At 43.9% G+C, this 20,607-nt stretch overlaps 1 protein-coding gene across 4 annotated transcripts in view; it reads left to right on the top strand.

The window, feature by feature from the left end:
* The window catches only part of PCDH15 (protocadherin related 15), a gene marked incomplete at both ends in the record, with an annotated part of 244,341 nt that overhangs the window by 56,767 nt on the left and 166,967 nt on the right, over positions 1 to 20,607 (top strand). For all 4 annotated transcript variants that reach the window (XM_084210351.1, XM_084210349.1, XM_084210352.1 and 1 more), the window contains 5 exons: positions 4,595 to 4,755; positions 7,953 to 8,108; positions 15,622 to 15,741; positions 17,269 to 17,379; positions 19,946 to 20,116. In XM_084210351.1, the coding sequence (XP_084066477.1) occupies positions 4,595 to 4,755; positions 7,953 to 8,108; positions 15,622 to 15,741; positions 17,269 to 17,379; positions 19,946 to 20,116 (719 nt within the window). The remainder of the gene's footprint in view (positions 1 to 4,594; positions 4,756 to 7,952; positions 8,109 to 15,621; positions 15,742 to 17,268; positions 17,380 to 19,945; positions 20,117 to 20,607) is intronic.

Raw genomic sequence — 20,607 nt, 5'->3', positions numbered from 1 at the left:
AAAGCCCCTTAAAGAAGAGCCTGTGTGCTTTGCAAATACCTCAAACATCTTTTTTTCTTCACCTGCAAAGCCAGGCAGAGCATGGACAAAGTTATTCTGGAGCCAGGGAGCTCGTGGAAGAGGGAGCTGGAATTCAATTTCAGATCCAGATCTGTCCTGAGCACCCAGGACACCAGGTTATGTGGGTCTTTGGGCTGATCTTGGACAGGTATTTGCATATGCAATAAATGCTTTTTATTTCAATTATGAAGCAGGATGCAGGGTTTTTTCCCATCCTAAAAGCAATCCTTTGTAAATTATGCTTTACAGAGCTTAGAATTTGAGTAGCAATTGAGTGTAAACAGGTTTTTGAGAGAGGGGCTGCATTTACCTTCTGTGTCATTCAGAGCACGTTCAAAAGAGTTTGGAAATGTTAAGAAAAATAGAAAATATTCCCAGAAGGAGATGTTTTTGAAGACTGAAATGTAGAAAATGATCCCCTGGAGGGGGAACCTCAGTTCTCCAATCTCCTGCAGATTCATTTTGCTTTTCCACTTGGAATGCAGAGTATTGCTGGACATTTAAAGGCTTTGCAGGCCACAGCCCAATCCCATAAATACATTCCTGTGTTGCAAAAATAGATCTGAATGCAGAGACAAGCCTTGTTTGATGTTTAGAGACTTTTCAACCACACTGGTGCCTTCCAGCCCAAACCACTTCATGATTCAATTAGGTTTATTCCCAGAGCAGTGATAATTCTCTCACACTTTACAAAAGGGCTCTGCCAAAACCTTCAACTAAAATAATCCCAGGATGTCTCGAAATCATTCAGGAAGTGACTCCTAACTGGGCACTGCTTGGCTCCAGTCTTTAGCAGAGCATAACCAGCAGATCCCACACTTCATGGCTTTTTGCACCTGAGTCCAATGCCCTTCCCACAAAATGTTCACCTGAGATTGGGCTGTAAAACCAAAACCTTCCCTTTTATTTCAGCCTAATGAAGATTTTCAGCTCCTGGATTCCAAAATTGTCAAAATACTTACAGCACTTGATAGTTTTTTCATCTTGTTGTCCTGTTTTGCAGCCGTTTTTGAAAAATTGCAGCAAGCTCAGAAAAATGATGCTCCCTCTGGCAATAAAACATCTTTCCTCTCTTGTCCAGCCTGTTGGGTTCTGGCTGCTTTTGTTGCTTTTTAAGCCAACTTCCTTGACTTTGATTCCTTGAAGCTTATCCTCTACTAATCCCTTGGAAATCTGTATGGTCATTCCACGAGGTGCCTCAGTCATCAAAGAGGGAAAAGCAGCCAGACTGTGTGGTCTCCGCAAAAGATGGAAAGCTGTTCTTAAAATCTGCTTGTGGTGATGGGCAATCAAAATTTCCCATCAGTATTTTTTTCTTTTTGTTTAATTAGGCAGGAAAATTATCCCTAATGATAGTCCTGGGTGTCCTTTCCAGTGGCTTGTGCACAAAGGACAGAAGGGCTGGCCCTGCTCAGGGACCTCCAGGGCTGTGTCCAGTTCTGGGTCCCCAATCCAAGAAGGACCTGGAGGGGCTGGAGCGTGTCCAGGGAAGGGGCTGGAGCCCAGGAGGGGCTGAGGGAGCTGGGAAGGGGCTCAGCCTGGAGCAAAGGAGGCTCAGGGGGGACCTTGTGGCTCTGCACAGCTCCTGCCAGGAGGGGACAGCCAGGGGGGTCGGGCTGTGCTGCCAGGGAACAGGGACAGGACAAGGGGAAAGGGGCTCCAGCTGGGCCAGGGGAGGCTCAGCTTGGACAGCAGCAGGAATTTCTGCATGGAAAGGGTGCTCAGGCCTTGGCAGGGGCTGCCCAGGGAGCTTTGCAGTGCCCATCCCTGCAGGTGTCCCAGGAAGGGCTGGAGGTGGCACTCAGTGCTCTGGGCTGGGCACAAGGTGGGCACTGGGCACAGCTGGGACTCCGTGGGCTGGCAGGGATTCTCCAGCCTCAGGGATTCTCTGGTAGTTTGAGTTTTTGCTTGTGCAATAAAATTTCAAGGCAGATTTTCTGTAAGCTCATTGTATCAGTGAGTTACAAATACCACCAGACTGGTTTGCTTCAGTGCTGGCATTTATGGAAAAACTGGTGGTGCAAACACGTCAGATTTGTCATTAGGAGGTTCCCTCCCTGGTATTTTAGGCAGGATTTAAGGAAAACCTTAGAGATGTGTAAGAGGGAAAGGGAAAGGCCTCTGAAATATCAGAGACTTCATAAACTAGAAAAATAAAACTTTAAGGTTGGCTATTAAAAGGCTGATTTGCAAACTGCTGTCTCTCAGAGAGAGAGTGTACAGGTGCTTCATGAATATCTGAGGAAAATCTAGCACATTTTTAAGAAGAAAAGTATGCTGGATGAAACCAAAGCAAACAAAAATGCTTTGTGAATCCCAGCAGAGAGTGAAGCAGAGCAGAGTCCAACGAGATGCAGAATCCAGGCAGTGAGTTCAGTGAGGCGATGGTGGTTGACTGCAGACTATGAAATTCATCATCACAGATTTTAAGTTGCTCAGATGTTTTTAGAAGTGAATTTGGATTACCAACCCTTCTTTGCATCATCATTGAGGCGCACTGACGAGGGCAGTGCATGAACTGGTGGATTCCATAGGTTTGACAGGACTTGCTGAGTAGACATCAACATGTGCAGGGTCACAGGCTTGGAAATGAGCTGGGTTTTCCTGGTGAAATCCTCTTTTTGTTAAAACTAGTGCTTGTCTCCCAGAAGGTGCCAGGCCAAGCTCCTGGAGCAGAGTAGAACCGTACAGATGTTATTGAACAGGAGATTGTGCCAAGAGCCGTAAAACACCTGGGTAAAAACAATGTTTCTCACGTGGATAAAAAGCTGTTGCTCCTTGAATTTGAAACCAGTCTTTGTTGCAAGGTTTGGCAGTTCTATTCCCAAATATTTGGCAATTTTCTTCCTGTCATCTCTGTTGTGTCAGAAAGAAAGAAGTTTCAAAATAAATGATTGAAAAGACCTCGCTGTGGTGTTGTCCCCCACAGGACTGCAAACCAGTTTGCTGGGGTTAAGATCAGTGATTATTTTACTGTTTTGGCAAAAAAAATCAGCCCCTCTTACAGAATCACTGTTACAAAGTGAGTGTGTAAAGAAACTTCATGCTGCACTTTGGAATAAATTATTTGGGCCCTTAATAACAGGAGGTTACATGGTAAATATTTTAATCTAATTTAAATGTTCTGCAGCTGCTGACATTCACAGATTTTCTTCGTAACTGCTGGTGAACTTCCACAAAGATAATTCCCTTTAATATTTAGGTGTGAAGCAAAGTGGGGAGTGTTAATTTTGCAGAAAAATGACATTTTTCCGAGGAGTGGTTATAAATGCTGTGTGTGCAAATCCAGGGCAACGCTCGGGGTGGTTTGTGGTGGTGGATGTTTGGGAAGTGAGCTGGGAGTGTTTCCCACAGGAAATTGTGTACATTGTGGGGGCAGTGAGCTGACTGCTGAAAGGGAGCCTTTACTGGCAGGATGGGACAGGGTGGTCTCTTGTGAGACCCCACCTGGAATTCCATGCACTGTTCTGCAGAGGAGGGACATGGAACTGTTGGAGCAGGTCCAGAGGAGGTTATGGAGGTGCTGAGGGGTCTGGAGCATCTTCCCTGTGGAGCCAGGCTGGGAGAGCTGGGAATGCTCAGCCTGGAAAGGGGAAGGGTGTGTGGAGACCTCACAGCTCCTTCCAGGGCATGAAGGGACACAGGGGAGCTGGAGAGGGACCCTGCAGCAGGAACTGCAGTGACAGGACACAGGGAATGGGTTCAGATTGACAGAAGGAAAATTTAGGTTATGTTTAAGGAATTCTTTGCTGTGGGGGTGGTGACACCCTGGCACAGGGTGCCCAGAGCAGCTGTGGCTGCCCCTGGATCCCTGGCAGTGTCCAAGGTCAGGTTAGATGGGGCTTGGAGCAGCCTGGGACAGTGGAAGGTGTCCCTGCCCATGGCACAGGGTGGAATTTGGGATCTTTATGCTCCCTCCCAACCCAAACCATTCTGGGTCGCTGTGATTCCATGGAAAGACCCAGGCTGAGAGCTGGCTGCTCCTCTCAGTGCCACCTTTGTCTTGTGGCTGTAGCCTCCACTTCCTTCTGCTGCAATTCAGTTTCTGTTGCAGAGCAACTCCAGGTACAAACTCTCTTTTTTCCTGGAGAGCTTTATGTAACTGTGCTTTTTTTCCTCCCCTCATCACCTTGATGTGTCGCTCTCGCTGCAGAAAATTTATTCCAAGTTTGGTTGTTATTTCCGTGCTTTCATTTGTTCGAGGTGAGATTGGGGGATGATTGCTCAATGAAGAAAAAGCTCATCTTGTTAAGTAGATAGCTGGATGTGACAGGTCTCATTGTCAATTTAAATCACTGTGCATTGCAAGTGCTTCTTCTGGCATTGTCTGATACAGCTGCAGTGTCACAGGCAGTTTTTTATTACAGATAATAAGGTTCAGACTCTTTAAACATCACTCAAAACATAAAACACCACAAAGCTAGAAGGTAGAAAAGGTAGAAAACAGCATTTTCGGTGTCGCAGTGCTTGCAGAAACACCCAGGAGTGTGGGTTCCCTATAAATTCCTCCCTGGGCTGTTCACTCTCGTTGCAGGCACCATCCTGGTTGACAACATGCTGATCAAAGGGACAGCAGGAGGGCCTGACCCCACCATCGAGCTCTCCCTGAAGGACAACGTGGATTACTGGGTGATCCTGGACCCCATCAAGCAGACCCTGTACCTGAACAGCACCGGCCGCGTGCTGGACAGAGATGTGAGTTCGGCCTCGCTGCTCTCCTCCACAAACACCTCCAATTAACCAAATCCTGCCAGGGTATAATTCCTGCATCTGCCTTGTCCCCACATGGATGTGAACAGAGTTAATCTGATCTTTTTTTCAGGATTTATTGGGAGCACATATTGACCTTATGTGCTAATATTATTGTGGACAAACACAACAACGAAGAGCCAGAAAACCTGATGTTAAGAGTTTTATATCTGACCAAACTTGACTCGTTTGTTGAATTAACTTTTTTATTCTAGTTTGCTGGCTGCTTACCCTGTGCCATTTCTTAGCAGCCTGCTTTCCCTGTGTACATTGAATTATGAGCTGTGAGAAGTGATGAGTCGTGGTTGCCACAGCTCAGTCACAAAGCTTGACGTGTTCCATTGGGAACGTGCTGGTTCACACTTCTTTTTTTTTAAGGCATTCTAAAACATATTTGCTCTGCTTGTTCCTGTTGGTGTTCAGGAAATACTGGCAGGGTAAGTTTGATTTTTATAAAAAGAAAGATGAAAAGCACAAAATAAATAGGGGTGTTCTCATCTAGGCTAATTTAATTGAGGAGAAAACACTCTAAAAATAGAGACATTTCCTCACAGCGTGGCAACCTTGCGACAGAACCTGAAAGTAAAATTGACTTGCAAGTGCTTTAATCAATATGGCAAGAATGCTGTAAAACTCAGGAGCTCTCCTTGGAGTGCAGGGAAGTTTGTTTTGTATTAGCTTGATTGATTAATTTGTCTTCTCCATGTGTTTTGAGATAAATTCATAAGTACCAAAAACAACATGCAAATTTCTCCTCATTTCCATTTGCTGGTGAAAGGCACTAATTGAATTCAGCTGTTCTTAATTTTGTTTTAATTCACAAACTGTTTTCCCATGCAAAGCACAAAGTGTGGCAGGGTGGTCATGGTGGCAGAAGACTTTCTGGGAAAGAGTTGGCACTTCTTCAAGTGCCATCCAGCAGCTACTTGAGCAGCTTTGGCCTCTCAGATTTAATTTTAAGCCAGAGCAAAAAATCAGAGCCTGGAATGGAAGGTAAGGCTGGAGAGTCACTCTAGGAAATGTGGGGTCAATTTTTATCACCCCACAACCATCCATAGGGAGTTAGGAACTAAAATCCCTATTGGATCGCTGCTAATTCTTCTTTTCAAGGGCATTTATTGACACTTTTTTGTCACCTTAGTGTGAATCAAAGTCCATGCTTTACCCAAAGAACCTCATCAGATTATTTGAGTTTCAACATTAGTCGCAGTCTAAACCAATTCCCATCATTGTGAGCTCCCAGACACTTTACAGTGATGTTCTTTGCCAGGAGTTGACTCAAGTGCCCTGGAAACAAGTGAAGGGTGTAGATTTCTTAATTAAATTCAGGTAATAATGTGTTTACATTGGTATTTAAGGTATTAATTCCTCATTTTTTATTATGAACTGGAACACTTCTTACCTCTAACACTGTGTCCAATCATTCATCTGTGGCTATTTAAGTTTGGTGGGCTATGAGAAGGAAATCTGGGCTTTAAGGTGGTTCAGATATTGGGTGTGATGCCCCCTGTGCCTCTCTTGCATGGCCTCAGGGCAGTGCAGTCACTCACAACCCAAAGCAAAGGAGAGCCACCCTCAAAACCCCCAGGGACTGAATGAAAATATGAAATGTGTGTTATGGGCTTTGTTAATATGGCACTTTTGGGGACATGGGTTAGTGTGGGTGGACAGCTGGACTCCATGGTCTTGGAAGTCTTTTCCAGCCTTATGGATTCTCCTAAAGAATGTTTCCAGCCTTCAGAACCAGGGCTGTGCTACCCCAGCACCACAGAACCATTCAGTGTGGGAGGGTCTCTTTTTGTTAACAAAAACCCCAACCTGTTTTTCCCATCTTTCCACTCAAATCCACTTGAAGCTTTGCAGTACCAATGAAATTGGGAGTTTTATTAGGCTGAACAATAGATTCAGCTTTTTTATTACAGAGCAAAAATTGGAGTCTCTGATTCACAAATTATTGCATTCCAGATATTTGGATACCCTTCCCATTTTTATCTCTCTGCTGATTCAGTCAGCCTGATCCTGTCCTTTTTTTATTTCTTGCCTTTCTTGACAGCAAATCCTCCTAGATTCCATTGATTGTTACTAAGAATGGCAGTGTGTTTTCCAAATAAAATGAGATAGAAAGAAAATTCCACGCTCTTCTTCCAAAGTTTTAAGAAGAATGACCAGTGATAAATCAGAACTGAAGGTGCAGGGAGCTGCTGAAAGGTGCTGGGATGATTTGTCCCTAGTTTCATAAACAATTGTTGCCATTGTGGCATTGTTTATTTACATATTTTGTAAACTCAGAATATCAAATATTTTTCAAATATCCATAATTTCAAATAATTATTTTATTCTTGGCCTTGGCTACTTAAGCCAGATACACTTAGTAGTGACTGAAGTTTATAAAAGGCAGCCTAAAATCACTTAGATCTTACTCAAATGAGTAGTAAAAGCCATTCCAGCCTGAATTTCTTTGTCCATTCATCAGTTTAGGAGTTTTAGAGCACTGTTGTGCTCACTGCAGTGAAAAAACCAGGACTGTCCACGCTGAAAGTTGTTTCTGAATTATTTGCAAATGTAAGTGGTAGCAAATTTGATTTATTTCAGACTTGACCTTTCAATTCAAAACAAGAAAGAAACAAGAAAGACTTTGGGCAGTGTCCAGAGGAGATGCTCCAGGCTGGAGCAGCTCTGCTCTGGAGCCAGGCTGGGAGAGCTGGGATTGCTCACCTGGAGAGGAGAAGCTTTGGGGTGAACAAACTGTGGCCTTGCAGGGCCTGAAGGAGCTACAGGAAAGATGGAACAAGGGATGGAATGCCAGGACAAGGGGGAATGGCTTCCCACTGCCAGAGGACAGGGTTAGATGGGATACTAGGCAGGAATTGTTCCCTGTGATGAGGATGGTGGGGCACTGGCAGAGATTTCCCAGAGCAGCTTTGGCTGCCCCTGGATCCCTGTCAGTGCCCAGGACCAGGTTGGACAGGGCTCTGAGCAGCCTGGGACAGTGGGAGGTGCAGGGGAAAAATGAGATGATCTTGAAGGTCCCTTCCCACCCAAGCCCTCCTGGTATCCATTGAATTCCAATAACAATAACCCAAAGGCTCAAAGAGGTGCCATTTTCCAGGTCCCTTTCCCACAACTTCTCTTTCCTTTTGCAGCCTCCCATGTCCATCCAGTCCATCGTGGTGCAGGTGCAGTGTGTGAACAAGAAGGTGGGCACCATCATCAACCACGAGGTGCGCATCGTGGTGCGCGACCGCAACGACAACTCCCCGCAGTTCCAGCAGCAGCGCTACTACGTGGCCGTCAACGAGGTCAGAGCTGCCTCCTCCTCCTCTTCCTCCTCCTCCTCCTCCTCTTCCTTCTTCTTTGGGTGGTGTCACTGCTAAATCCCAGCTTTCACTGCCTCCTCATTGAAAAACCAACGAAATACGGTTGTTTTCTGTTGCGCTCGTCGCTTCGGTAGGCTTCATCTAACATCTTCTCCTGCATCTTCTCCTGCTTTTGCTTAAGGAATACAAAGTCCAGCACAGTTTTCATATTGCAGAAGGCACCCAAATTTAAAGCAGTGTCTTCATGAATGAAGCATTTTTTTCTGTCAAATTAAAGTGCTTTTAATGACAAACCTACGTATGAGGAAAGGAAAGTAGAAAACAGTTTAAAAAGGTTTGTTAGCAATGTTGAGGCTTGGCAAAGTGCACATGGGGTTTATTGCTGTTGCTCTGATGCCTGTGATTTGAATTATTTTATTTTCTATTATTTATAATGTTATGGTTTTTTGGAATAGAGAGCTCAGGATTGGACCACTGCGTCATTTGAAGGGAAAAAAAATATTTTCTTCTTGAGCTGGTACAACTTCATTTCACTTTCCAGTGAAGTTTTTCATTCTGTTAGGGACTGAATAATCTGCCAATAAGCAGTACAAAAAAACTTGTGTTTTCAGGGTTAGCATGTCAGGGCTTTAGTAATGAGTAGAAACAGGGACTTACATAAAGTAATGGAAATTTTGTGCCCTGAAATTATGTGGAAAATGGAAAGATGGGTCACTTTTGTGCAGATGAAGACTGAAATAGGTAGAATTGTATTTTAAAAATAAATTATATTAAATATCCAACCTGGTGGGTTTGGTTTGTGAGGTGGGAGTCTGTGAAAGAGCATGGCTGCTTTGATTTAAATAGACTTGATTTGAAGAAATTTCCTGTTTTGTTGTGTTTGGGAGATTCAGCTTTTCAATGTGTCCCTGTGTTGTTGTCTCTGTTCTCCATGACCACACATGTGCCCTGGGAAAAGGGTGGGCCATTGATGAGTTGAGGCCTAATTAACCCAAAAGTATGGAATGAAACCCCCCCAAATCCACACATTATATTGGACCTGCAACTGAGATCAGGATAAACAAGATTTTTCAAACTTCCTGGTTTTAAATTAAAAAGCATTTCCCTTTAGACACATTTTTGGCATTCCAGCTGCCTGTGTGACTTCCCATCCGTATCTGGGAGCACTGGGCAAGTCCTCCATGGGCTTGTCCATGGTTTTCACATTGGCTTTTGCGTGGCCATGGAATTTCTCTGTTTCTACAGACCCAGGGCAGGAACTTTTCTGGTCCTGAGTAAAGGCAACATCAACACGAGCCTGAAGTGCCTGTGTGGGTTGTGCTGCAGGGCCCAGATCACTTCCCAAACATGCATCATTTCTGCAGTGAAACCAAAGACAGGCAGTACGGCTATGCTAAGAAAACAAGGATTTTCCATAATTAGGGAGAAGTCCAAAAGGCAGAGTGCAAAACACACCATTCCCTGTTATTTGTGTTCAGAAATTGAGCAAGGTTCTGAGGACACCAAGCATTTATTGGAATTATTGCTGGGCAAAATGCACTGTTGCTCTTTCCACCAGCTGCACCCTGATTTAATTAATTTCTTGTTTTCATTTTATCTCTGTTCCATGGATAACATCTGACATGGCACCGCTGCGCCCTTGAGCAGCACCCAGTGAGTTCATGCTCTCATTAATTAATTAACAAAAAAATAATTCACAAAGCATCTCAGACTCTCTCAAAGGTTTTAATGAGTGATTAAATGTTTTAATGCTCATTTATTCTGCTCATAATTGGTGCTGCCTCTGGTGAATTTAGCAACAGGAATGCACTGGGACAAAAGGTTTGTGGTTAATTTTTGCTTCTGTTTTCTGGTTGCTTGAAAACCAAAAAGTACAGAAATTTCTCTTACATAAGGAACTTAACTCAAAAAAGGAGTAGATTTTATTGTATTTTGGAGAAATTAAATGGTTTTTATGTCAAATTTGAACTGTCCCAAGCATATTAAGATGAGTTTGTCAGAGAAGCTGAGGGTAGTTGTAAATAGCACCATAAGTCCTGGCTTCACACGCGGTTTCCATTTGAACAGAAAAAGACATGGTTTAACATTAAGCCTGGATTTTTCCAGAAGGCTTAGAATGCAATGAATGTGGTAGTATCTGTTTAGTTTTATACCAAAAGGAGTCTTGATTTCTATACTTGATGGGAATCACTCTGTCCTGAGTTAGACTAAAAGCTCCCTTAATCCACGGCGTTTGCTTTGCCGGTGCCCTGGCAGATGCTCAAGGAGAAGCACAAGGATTGGGGAAAATGCAGTGGTGCTTCCCTAATGAGTTACCTGTGAAATCCTGTGTGGAGCAGCTCCAGACCAGTTTGGGTTTTCCCAGTTGCTCGTGGACGTGGATATGGTGGCCCCTCCTTTCCTTCCTTACTCCAGGTGTTTTGTAGCCTTTTTTTCCAGCATGTTTTGTCTTGTGTCATAATTCCTCACTCTACTGCTTCAGACACCTTCATCTGAACCCTCAGAACCCTGACACATCTAAAGACATAAGGAGTGTCTCTGGAATATTCTGCCTATTGTCCAACAATCCTTTGGGATTTAAGTGTTTCCTTCCATCGTACCCACACTTGTACCTATACAAGTCCTATGGGTAAAGGTGATCCTCAATTAAAATGTGCAGAGAAATTCATGTGAGCAGTTTGAAAACGTGGCTTTTGCAGCTAAGAATCAAAATCTTCATTGCCTGTTTGTTGAGGAATACTTTTTTTGTCAGGATTTTAATTCTTCTGTTAAAAGCATGGGCTTGTCACATGGAGCTGGGCTTGCCCTTGTCAGTGTTGGTGGAGGCTGGAATGTTTGTTGGATGAGGTGGCTTAGCTGGGAATGGCAGTTGATTTCTTTAAAATCTTAGGAGCCAGTTTTCATTTTCCCTTCCTGGTGCTTTTACAAGTCCAAGTATCTCAGCCAACTCCAACTGCTCTCCAAAGCATTAGGAATCTCCACATGGAAGTAAAAACAAGTGAAGGTTGATGTCACCATTTTTATGATAATGTAAAATCCTCTGCAGAGTTATTCCCTTGGGTTTTTTTTGCCTGACATATTTTTATTTATATGAAAATATCCCATTGTTATTCAGTTAGGAAAAACTCCTGACAGTGACGTTAGCCTGGGGCTAAATTTGATGGTATTGGTGACTTGAAGATTTGAGTTATTACCATATTAAACCAAAGTTCTGCAGCTAAGTTAAAATTCAGAAGAATTATGCAGCTCAGTTAATATTCCACAGGCAAATATATGGCATTGCCACAAGGGGTTTAAATTTATGGAGCTTAATACGGGGATTAGGAAGTAAAATCTTGTACTGCTGAGGCCCAGTGGTGGTGTCCATGTTTTGTGTTCAACACAACTTATCTGATCATTTTTATCTGAGTTAAATGCAGCTCCAATTTTGCATTGCCTGGGTTTTATAAAACTGACTTTCTTTCCTCTTAGTTTTTCTCTTTCCTGAGTCCTACAGGGCAAGTCATGAGCATTTAATAGCAGGTTATGTTTGGAAGTAGAGGTGGAGCCCCTAGAACACTGTTGAAGTCAGTATTTATTAAATTCATGTAACCTTAGAGCTGCTTATAACCCAAAATTTTGGGGTTGGTTCATTTATTTAGTTCAGAACTTTTTTTTTTTTGCCTTTAATTTAGCAGAGATAGGAATCCTTGGCAAAATAAGAACCTTTCTTGAACTTCAGTCATCTCAAAACTTTGGGTTTGGGCTGTTGAGAATTAAAACTTGTGCTGAATTTTCATTTCTGGTGGTGTAATTATTCCTGTCTTTTTCCTTGTGGTATCGAAATAATTAATCTCTGCAGGTAGACATCATCAAAAGAGTGTTAGCTCAGAATGATTAACTGTAAATCTGGCTTTGCTCTGCTCTTTGGGGCCACTCTGAAATATTATTCATTTTTAACTTTGTAAATAGGCAATAATAGGGAAATTCATTTTCCAAATGTTTTATGGAAGAGCTGAATGCTTCTGTCTGCATCTTGACTTCTAATAGCCATTAATCACGCTGAAGGAAGTTTTTAAGTGCTACAGCTGTAGACTGTGCAAGAGGAAGATTTATTGTGTGCATCTCCTCTCTGTTTGTTTAATTGCATTCTTTTTGGAATCTTCCTTGTTTCATGTCATCATGATTCTTTTCCACTGGATTGAGTCCCCACGGAGATGATTATCCTCAGGCTGTCGCTGACACTCCTGGAATAGTTTCCTTGCAATCCCTAAAGTTTTGTTTTCATCAGGTAAAACACTTGGATGGTTAAACCCTTTGGTGCACAACTTCAAGCCCTTTCCCTAGGACATACCAAAGGTTCCTGTGGAGAGACAAGATTCCACTCTTTAGTGAAGGAATTTTTCCCAATATCCAGCCTGAGCCTCCCCTGGCCCAGCTTGAGCCCCTTTCCCCTTGTCCTGTCCCTCTTCCCTGGCAGCACAGCCTGACCCCCCTGAGCCTCCTTTTCTCCAGGCTAAAGTTGTATTTTATTAGGGGAACTTCCTTGTTCCAACAAGGAAGTGACAGCAGTCTTTCAGAAATCCCTCACAAACTGTGGGAAAATGTATTATGGCTGGTTAATGGTAAATATCATTTTAAAAATCAGCACAATGCTGAGATCTCTGTGTAAAAAGTTTGTGAGGCTTGGAGTGCTGAGGGCCCCTCCCAGATGACTGGAAGTGGATTTGAAGTATTGAGTCAAGACCTCATCTAAATTTTTCTGAAGGCTGCAGGAATCTCTAATGTGAGATCTTGAGCAGGCTGGAAATCTCAGTCATGGAATATCCTGAGCTGGCAGAGACCCACCAGGATCATCCACTCCAGCCCCTGGCCCTGCACAGACACCCCAAAAATCCCACCCTGTGCATCCCTGAGAGCATTGTCCAAAAGCTGCTGGAGCTCTGTCATGAAGGAGTGGAGAGAATTTTTTTCCCCAGTGTTCTTTTCTAGTATCATTTGTGTTGCAAGAAAGAAAACTTAGATAAAATGGAAACGTTTGTGTCCTGAAGGTCTGCACATCTGCAGTCAGTTATTCTGGGTGTAATACATCAAATGCAAGACTTTGGCTTTTGACTTTTACTGTTAGAGCATGGAATTGGAGTTCTGGTGTTTACTGATGTGTCATTTTTGCAACTGTCTCCTTTGTTATCACTTATTAATGTGCTTTACAGTGCTGGAGCCTTTTTATGTTGGCCACTATTTATATTTATCTGCACGCTGTCAGAAAGGGCTGGTGGGAGCTGGGCCAGCAGCTCCAGGGTGTCTGTCATCTCCTGGGCTGCTTGGATGTGACAGCATTTTTACAATATTTAATAGTGTTAAATCTAAGGTTTTGGTTTTTTGTTTTTGGTTTGGTTTTTTTTATTTTTATTTTTTAAATATGGGACACCATCTGCAGTACAGTGTCCAGCTCTGGGATCCCCAACACAAGAAAGACATGAATCTGTTGGAATGACTCCAGAGGAGGCCATGGAGGGGCTGGAGCCCCCTCTGGAGCCAGGCTGGGAGAGCTGGGGGTGCTCACCAGGAGAGGAGAAGGATCCAGGGAGAGCTCAGAGCCCCTGCCAGAGCCTAAAGGGGCTCCAGGAGAGCTGGAGAGGAACTTGGAATGAAGAGACAGGACACAGGGAATGGGTTCCCAGTGCCAGAGGGCAGGGCTGGGTGGGATATTGGGAATGAGGAATTGTTCCCTGGCAGGGTGGGCAGGCCCTGGCACAGGGTGCCCAGAGCAGCTGTGGCTGCCCCTGGATCCCTGGCAGTGCCCAAGGCCAGGCTGGAGCAGCCTGGGACAGTGGAAAGTGTCCCTGCCATGGCAGGGATTGGGATTAGATGATCTTTAATGTCTTTTCCAACCCAAAGCAGTCTGGCATTCGACATGTCTGATGTCTCCAGAGCTGCTCCTCTGGGATCCCTCTGGGAGCACCAGGACTTTGTCCTGTTGGGACAGCAGAAACCTGGGAGATGTCCATCACATGTGCCACCCCGTGACCAGCCAGCACTGTGCCGGGCTCTTCCACTAATGGAACCGTTGTTCAAACAGGGATTAACTGGTTAAACTCTCTTATTTTGAGTTACAAGGTGTCAGTGCCCGGGCACCCAAGCACTCTTTTCCATCAAGAACATGGGATTTTCCTCTCCTGAGCTGTTGAGGAGGCAGCAAGGGGGTGCCTGAGTGGATGTCAAGGAGCAGTCCATCCCCATGGTGGGAAAACCCCCTGCAAGCCATCCTGGAACTTCTCCCAGCTGGTTTTCAGGTTGCTTTGGTCTTCTGTCCCCTTCTCCCCCACACATCCCAACCCATTAGGGCACAGGCAACTTCCTGCACCCACGTGTGACGCTTCTGCTGCCTGTTCCAGGAGCAAAAAAGCCAAGTTAGTAGCAAAACATGAACATAATGAGTTGTGGTATAAGTGTGTATAGTGGTGGTATTATAAATTAAGCCCCGCTTGTTTTACCATAAAAAGGCTTCGAACTGGTGGGTTTTGTTTCAAAGATTCAGTACTGTCAGCCCTGAAAATGTTTCCCAGAGAACTCTGCCAAGCATTACACCCTTAATTAGCAGCTTTATAAATAAAACACGAACTGTGAGTGCAGGAGGAAATGGGGAGTTAAGTCTTTGCTTTATTGTGAGCCCTACAAAACAGGAGTGTGAAATAACATCCACATCTGCACCAAATGCTGGAATGACTCTGTCCTTTGCCTCCTGCTCTTCCTCCAGTATTTCACACCTTTTTAGGCCCTCTAGGTTTAAATATGTGCAGCAACTTTGTGTAAGTTCTGGAGGAAAGAAGAGGGGCCAGTGGGACTGTGGGAATTGAAGGGCCACAAATTTGGGGGCGATGAGAGCACCAGGGAGCCAGGGTTGTGCTGAATCCACAAGTGTTTGTTCATTTGTTCTTCCCTTTCAGGTTGATTGCTTGCAAAGTTTCCTGAATATTTAAATTCAGAACCGATGACTCCCAAGAAATCTTCTGTCTTTGCTCTCAATGGGCCTTGATTTCGTGCTATTTATCAGCGCAAGGATAATTATAAATTGATTCATTTTCAAAACATCATTTAATGGGTATTCAATTGCTGCCAACGCAATATTGGAGCAACAGCATCACTCCTGTGTTTGCTCAAAGCCATGGAGCTCTAAGGGTGTTTGTGTTTGCATGTAACAATATTAATCTGGCTCTGTTCACGTTGCTATGAAGATGCTGTCAAATAAGCTCTGTTTACATTTGCAGCTCGTCCTTGTTTTCCTTCCTGAGTCTGAAAAAGGAGCTTTTATTGGCTTTAATCTATATTTATTTCATGGGTTCTTTCAGGTTTAAAGAGTGTTTTTCTCATTTTTGTCTGTTTTGGTTTTTTTTTTGATAAAAGATGAAGTTCTGTCTTGATGCTTTATAGGCCAGAGCTAGGGGGAAAAATAAGGTTAAAATTAACTTTAAAACTTTAAGGTTTTAATAGGGATCTCTTGCTGTTCTTGCAGTTAACTCCAGTTGGAACAACAATCTTCACAGGATTTTCTGGAAACAATGGTGCTATTGACATTGATGATGGTCCCAATGGCCAGATAGAATATGTCATCCAGTACAATCCTAATGACAAGGTACAGCCATTCAGGCTTTCCCCCTCCATTTATATTTATATTTATATTTATATTTATATTTATATTTATATTTATATTTATATTTATATTTATATTTATATTTATATTTATATTTATATTTATATTTGTTATGGTTATAGTTGTATTTATATTATTTCTATAACATTAAGTAGTAAATGAACAAGAGGTTGCTTTTGGACATGGAAGGAATGTTTTCCTTCATATCAAGTATTTTCTCTGCCCATGAGCTCTGTAATTACAGATGAATTTACCTTCCCTCTTATTGCCTCGCTGTCAGCAGCTGGATCATTTCACTTTGAAAAATACCCAGAGAAATTGTGTATATCCCATCCCATTCCTGGAAGTGTCCAAGGCCAGGTTGGACATTGAGGCTTGGAGGAACCTGGGACAGTGGAAGGTGTCCCTGCCCATGGCAGGGGTGGCACTGGATGGGATTTAAGATCTCTTCCAACCCAGACCATTCTGGGATTCTGTGATTTCTGTTTTGCCTCATTATAAATCCCCTTGTTGATTTTCCCCCCTTGGTGGGAACTAGGAATATTTTATCCCAAAAGATGAGTGTCAAACTCAGACTATCTCCAGTTATTTATCAGTCTGGGATGCACTTCCCAATCCTGTTTTCCTGCCCACCATGGATTCCCCATGCTGCATGGGGAATTTAACACTCATTCTCATTTATTTGCTGAAAAAACCCTAGAATTTTAGCAGTTATTTAGGCTCTTCAAGGATAAGGGCCTTGCTATGTGATGTAAAGAAACAACATTCCTGTGTGCCTCTGCTGTGTTTGGAATCTTGTGTTGCTGTTGCCTGTTCAAAATACTTAAATATTAACTATCTTCAGCACCAAGAGATTAAAGCATGGAAAGATGGGGGGTTAATTAGATTAATTTGATAATGAAATTGCAATTGGATCTCAGGTCAGAAATGTGTGCCCTCCTGCTATTTGTTGCCCCCAGATTTGTCACCTGAGTCAGTGGAAGCAAATACACAGAACAAATTGTATTTCACCCCATTTAACATCTGCATTTACCCTGAAATGCGAATTTCCTCGGAGAGGAACATATGCATGAACTGGCACCTAAATGTTGATGTTCTCTGCTTGTTTAGCACTTCATTGCCCTCATGAAAGGCAGAATAAAGAGCAGATAAGTACAATGATGTGGATTTCTTATCTCTGCTGCTTGAGCACTTGATTTGAATGCACCATTGCAAATTCAGGATGGCAAAAAGGGGAGAGAAGCAGACCAGTCAGACTTTTGTGGTTGGAAGTAGTAAGAGATAGGTAAAGAATCCAGGAGAATTCTGTTCTGTACAGATTCATTATTGGGGGCTCCTTCAGGAGGAAACTGGGTAGGGAGAAAACATAGAAAGCTTTATAATTTCTGACCTGAAGAGCAGATGCAGCCTTGGAATACCAGCCAAAGGATCATCCTGCTGTGGTCCAGCTGCAACACCTCTGAATTTTGAGGCATGTTCAATGTTATTGTGTTGTTTTCTCATTTGCAGACTTCCAACAGGACCTTTGATATTCCTCTCACTTTGTCTGGAGCAGTAGTTCTGAGGGAAAGACTAAATTATGAAGAAAAGACTCGTTATTTTGTCATTGTTCAAGCAAATGTGAGTATAAATCTCTTGAAGGCCATTTGTGCCCCTGATTTAGGTGTGGGTTTAGTTTCCTTCCCAAGGAAAGGCAGAGCCTTGCTGAAATACCAGCTCTGATAAATCCTCTTCTGCTGAAGATCTAATTTAAGATTTATCCAGGCTGTTGAAAGCTCAGGCATATTATTACTGCTTAAAAAAGCTTGCTCAGTGTGTGACAAGCCAACCTTTTTGGCACAAGGAGCAACTTCCAAATGTGCAGTGCAGCCCATGCAGAAAAGTGCAGCCTCATGGCACTAAATGTCCCATTTTCCAACAAATCTAGCAAGGCTAATTGTCACTCAGATGAGTTTAATGGATGCAATTTCATTGTATTCTTCAGGATGGAAATGCATTTTGTTATAAAGAGGTGATTTTTCCTTCAAGTCATAATGCAAGTGTTTGGAGAGGTTTTTCCAGAGTGGCTGACAGTGGATAACTGAGAAGAAAAGTGATGTATAAACTGTATCTCAGATATCTGTCATCAGAGTGGGGTTTTGATGCCCTTGAGGGCTGTGAAAGGTTTTTTCCCCTTTTTCTCCTGATAACAACTGAAATGAAAACTTTTCTTCTGTCGTTCACGGCTGTTGTGATACATCTTTGTTCGTGGGAAATGATATTTGCTCTGAAGCAACAGGAGATCCTGAATCCACACCTCCACATTCCTGTCATCTCTCTAACACACAAGTGCAGATACATTTTGCAAACTTTTCTTACTGATTTTGTGGCATGTTCAGCATTCTGCCAGCAGAAGGCAGGCCCCAAGGGTGGCTCAATGCTCCTTGCCCCTCTGCCCCTGTGCTCAGGTGAGACCCCACCTGCAGAGCTGCCCCAGCACAGGAGGGACCTGGAGCTGCTGGGAAGAGCCCAGGGGAGGCTCCAGGATGGGCAGAGGGATGGAGCAGCTCTGCTGGGAGGAAAGGCTGGGACAGCTGGGATTGTTCAGCTTTGGGGCGACCTCACTGTGGCTTTCCAGTGCCTGGATGAGCTGACAAGAAGGATGGAGAGAGACTTTTCCAAGGGATGGAGTGCCAGGACAAGGGTGAAATGCTTCAAACTGACAGAAGGCAGGGTCAGATGGGATATTGGGAAGGAATTCCTTCCTGTGAGCGTGGGGATGCCCTGGTACATGGTGTCCAGAGACGCTGTGGCTGTGCCTGGATCCTTGGAAGTGTCCAAGGGACAGGTCTGAGGGCCCCTCTCGGCCGGGGCTCCTCTCCAGGCTAAGCAGCCCCAGCTCCCTCAGCCTGCCCCGGGCACCCAGATGCTCCTGGCCCTGCTGTGCTCAGCCCCCAGAGCTGGACACAGCACTCCAGAGGTGCCTCCAGGGCTGCCCCAGGGCCAGGATTCCTCCCTGCCCTGCTGCCCCTTCATTTCCTCATGCTGGGAAAAGCCCTAAAGCACAGCCCATCCCTGGCAGTGCCCAAGGCCAGGCTGGACTTTGGAGCTTGGAGCATCCTGGGGCAGTGGAAGGTGTCCCTGCACATGGCAGGGGTGGCACTGGATGGGTTTTGAGGTCCCTCCCAACTCAAATCACGCTGGGATTCTGTAGCCTCATAGGCTGCAGTGAATTGTCTCTGGTGTGTACTGTGCAATCACATTCCTCTGATTACACTGGCAGCGCTTTGTTGTCCTTGCATCCTGAAGATACTGCTGGAAATTAATTACTCTCTATCTGCTTTGATCCAGAATTACTCAGAGGCACTTACTGGAGGAATGGAGAAATGGTTTAGTTGATGATGAAAGCTGCTCCTTGTATCTGGGATTGTTTTTCATCCCTGACTGTGAAGAAAGATGAATGTAGAAATTCCCATATTTACTCTAAATGTGAAGCTGGTGCAAGAACTGAGTGGACTGCAAAATAGGAAAAAAATATGTATTTCCATATTCAATCCAATTTAGAGCAATGGCCTCTTCATCTTACATAGATGATGTTATTCAACAGCATAAATTAAAAATAAATTTAAAAATTGCTTTTTTTCTTTCAGTGTTACATTAGGATAGGAGGGCAAGATGTAATTCATGACACATATTCCCCCCCAAGATTTTAACTCTGCAAAGGAAAGCTCAAGCAGCAGTTCCTCTGTGGAAATGGGAATATTTTTGAGTATTTTAAACAAAATATTAGCTAGTCATAATGTTTCTTCACTAAAGGAAGAAAGAAGACTTGAACTGTTGCTAATGTGTACTTTGGGTATAACCACAACAATTTCTGATTATAAATAAGGCACAGGGACGTTTTATGATCCACAAACATGCAGCATGATTGTACTTTTAGTCCTGTAGTTTTCCCAAGCTGTATTATTTCTGAGCTCTAGATGTCTTGCAGTATTGCTTCAATTTCCCCCCTCATTTTACTTGTGAGCCTTCCAGGCTGCAGCTCTGAGGCTGAAGTTCCTGCAATTACTCCTAGAACATGGATAATTCCAATGCCTACATGTTTTAGCCTTGCTTAAAACCCTTGGGGTGGTTGTTTTTAGGAGGCTTTTTCCAGGAGATTCTGAGTTCAGCAAGTCTCACCAGATGGACCTGGTTTGCTCCACAGGACCGAGCCCAAAACCTGAACGAGCGGAGGACGAGCACGACCACGCTGACTGTGGATGTGCTGGACGGGGATGATTTGGGACCAATGTTCCTTCCCTGCGTGCTGGTGAACAACACCCGGGACTGCAGACCCCTCACCTACCAAGCCAGCCTGCCAGAGCTGACAGACCCTGTAAGTCCTCTGGGATTTTTCCAGGTTTTATCTGTTTGCCTGTCATCTTCTCCTGTGAGCTAGAAGGTCACCTGTGCTTGATGCCGTGTTCTGTGTGCCAAGCAAGAGGAAGTCAAGGTGGGATGCATGTGGGGATGATGGTGAAATTCCAGCTTGGATCCAGTGCCAAACTGCCTGTTGGCTGCAAGGGCTGAGCCTTGCAGAAATTTGGTACATTTTGGAATTGCTTTTCCTGATCTGTCCATATTTCACTCTCAAAATAGCCCCAAGAAGCACTTTTGGGAGGGGACTTTATGTTATTCCATTGAGGGCTGATACAAACCGTAAGAGAAAGATTTTTGGGAAGAAGAAGCATTAGTCACTGACCCCTGAAAGGATTTTTGTTGCAATTATCAGGTTCTGATCAAGAGGCAGTGAAGAGCAGTGGGGGTTTATCCCATGTAGATCCTTGTGCTAAGTCTCTCAGTTAATCCATCCGTGGGGTCGGGTAA

Source organism: Fringilla coelebs, assembly GCF_963513975.1.
Source record: "Fringilla coelebs genome assembly, chromosome: 8".
Lineage (NCBI taxonomy): Eukaryota > Metazoa > Chordata > Aves > Passeriformes > Fringillidae > Fringilla > Fringilla coelebs.
The sequence above is the reverse complement of the archived record's forward strand: the minus strand, read 5'-3'. Positions and strand labels throughout refer to the sequence as shown.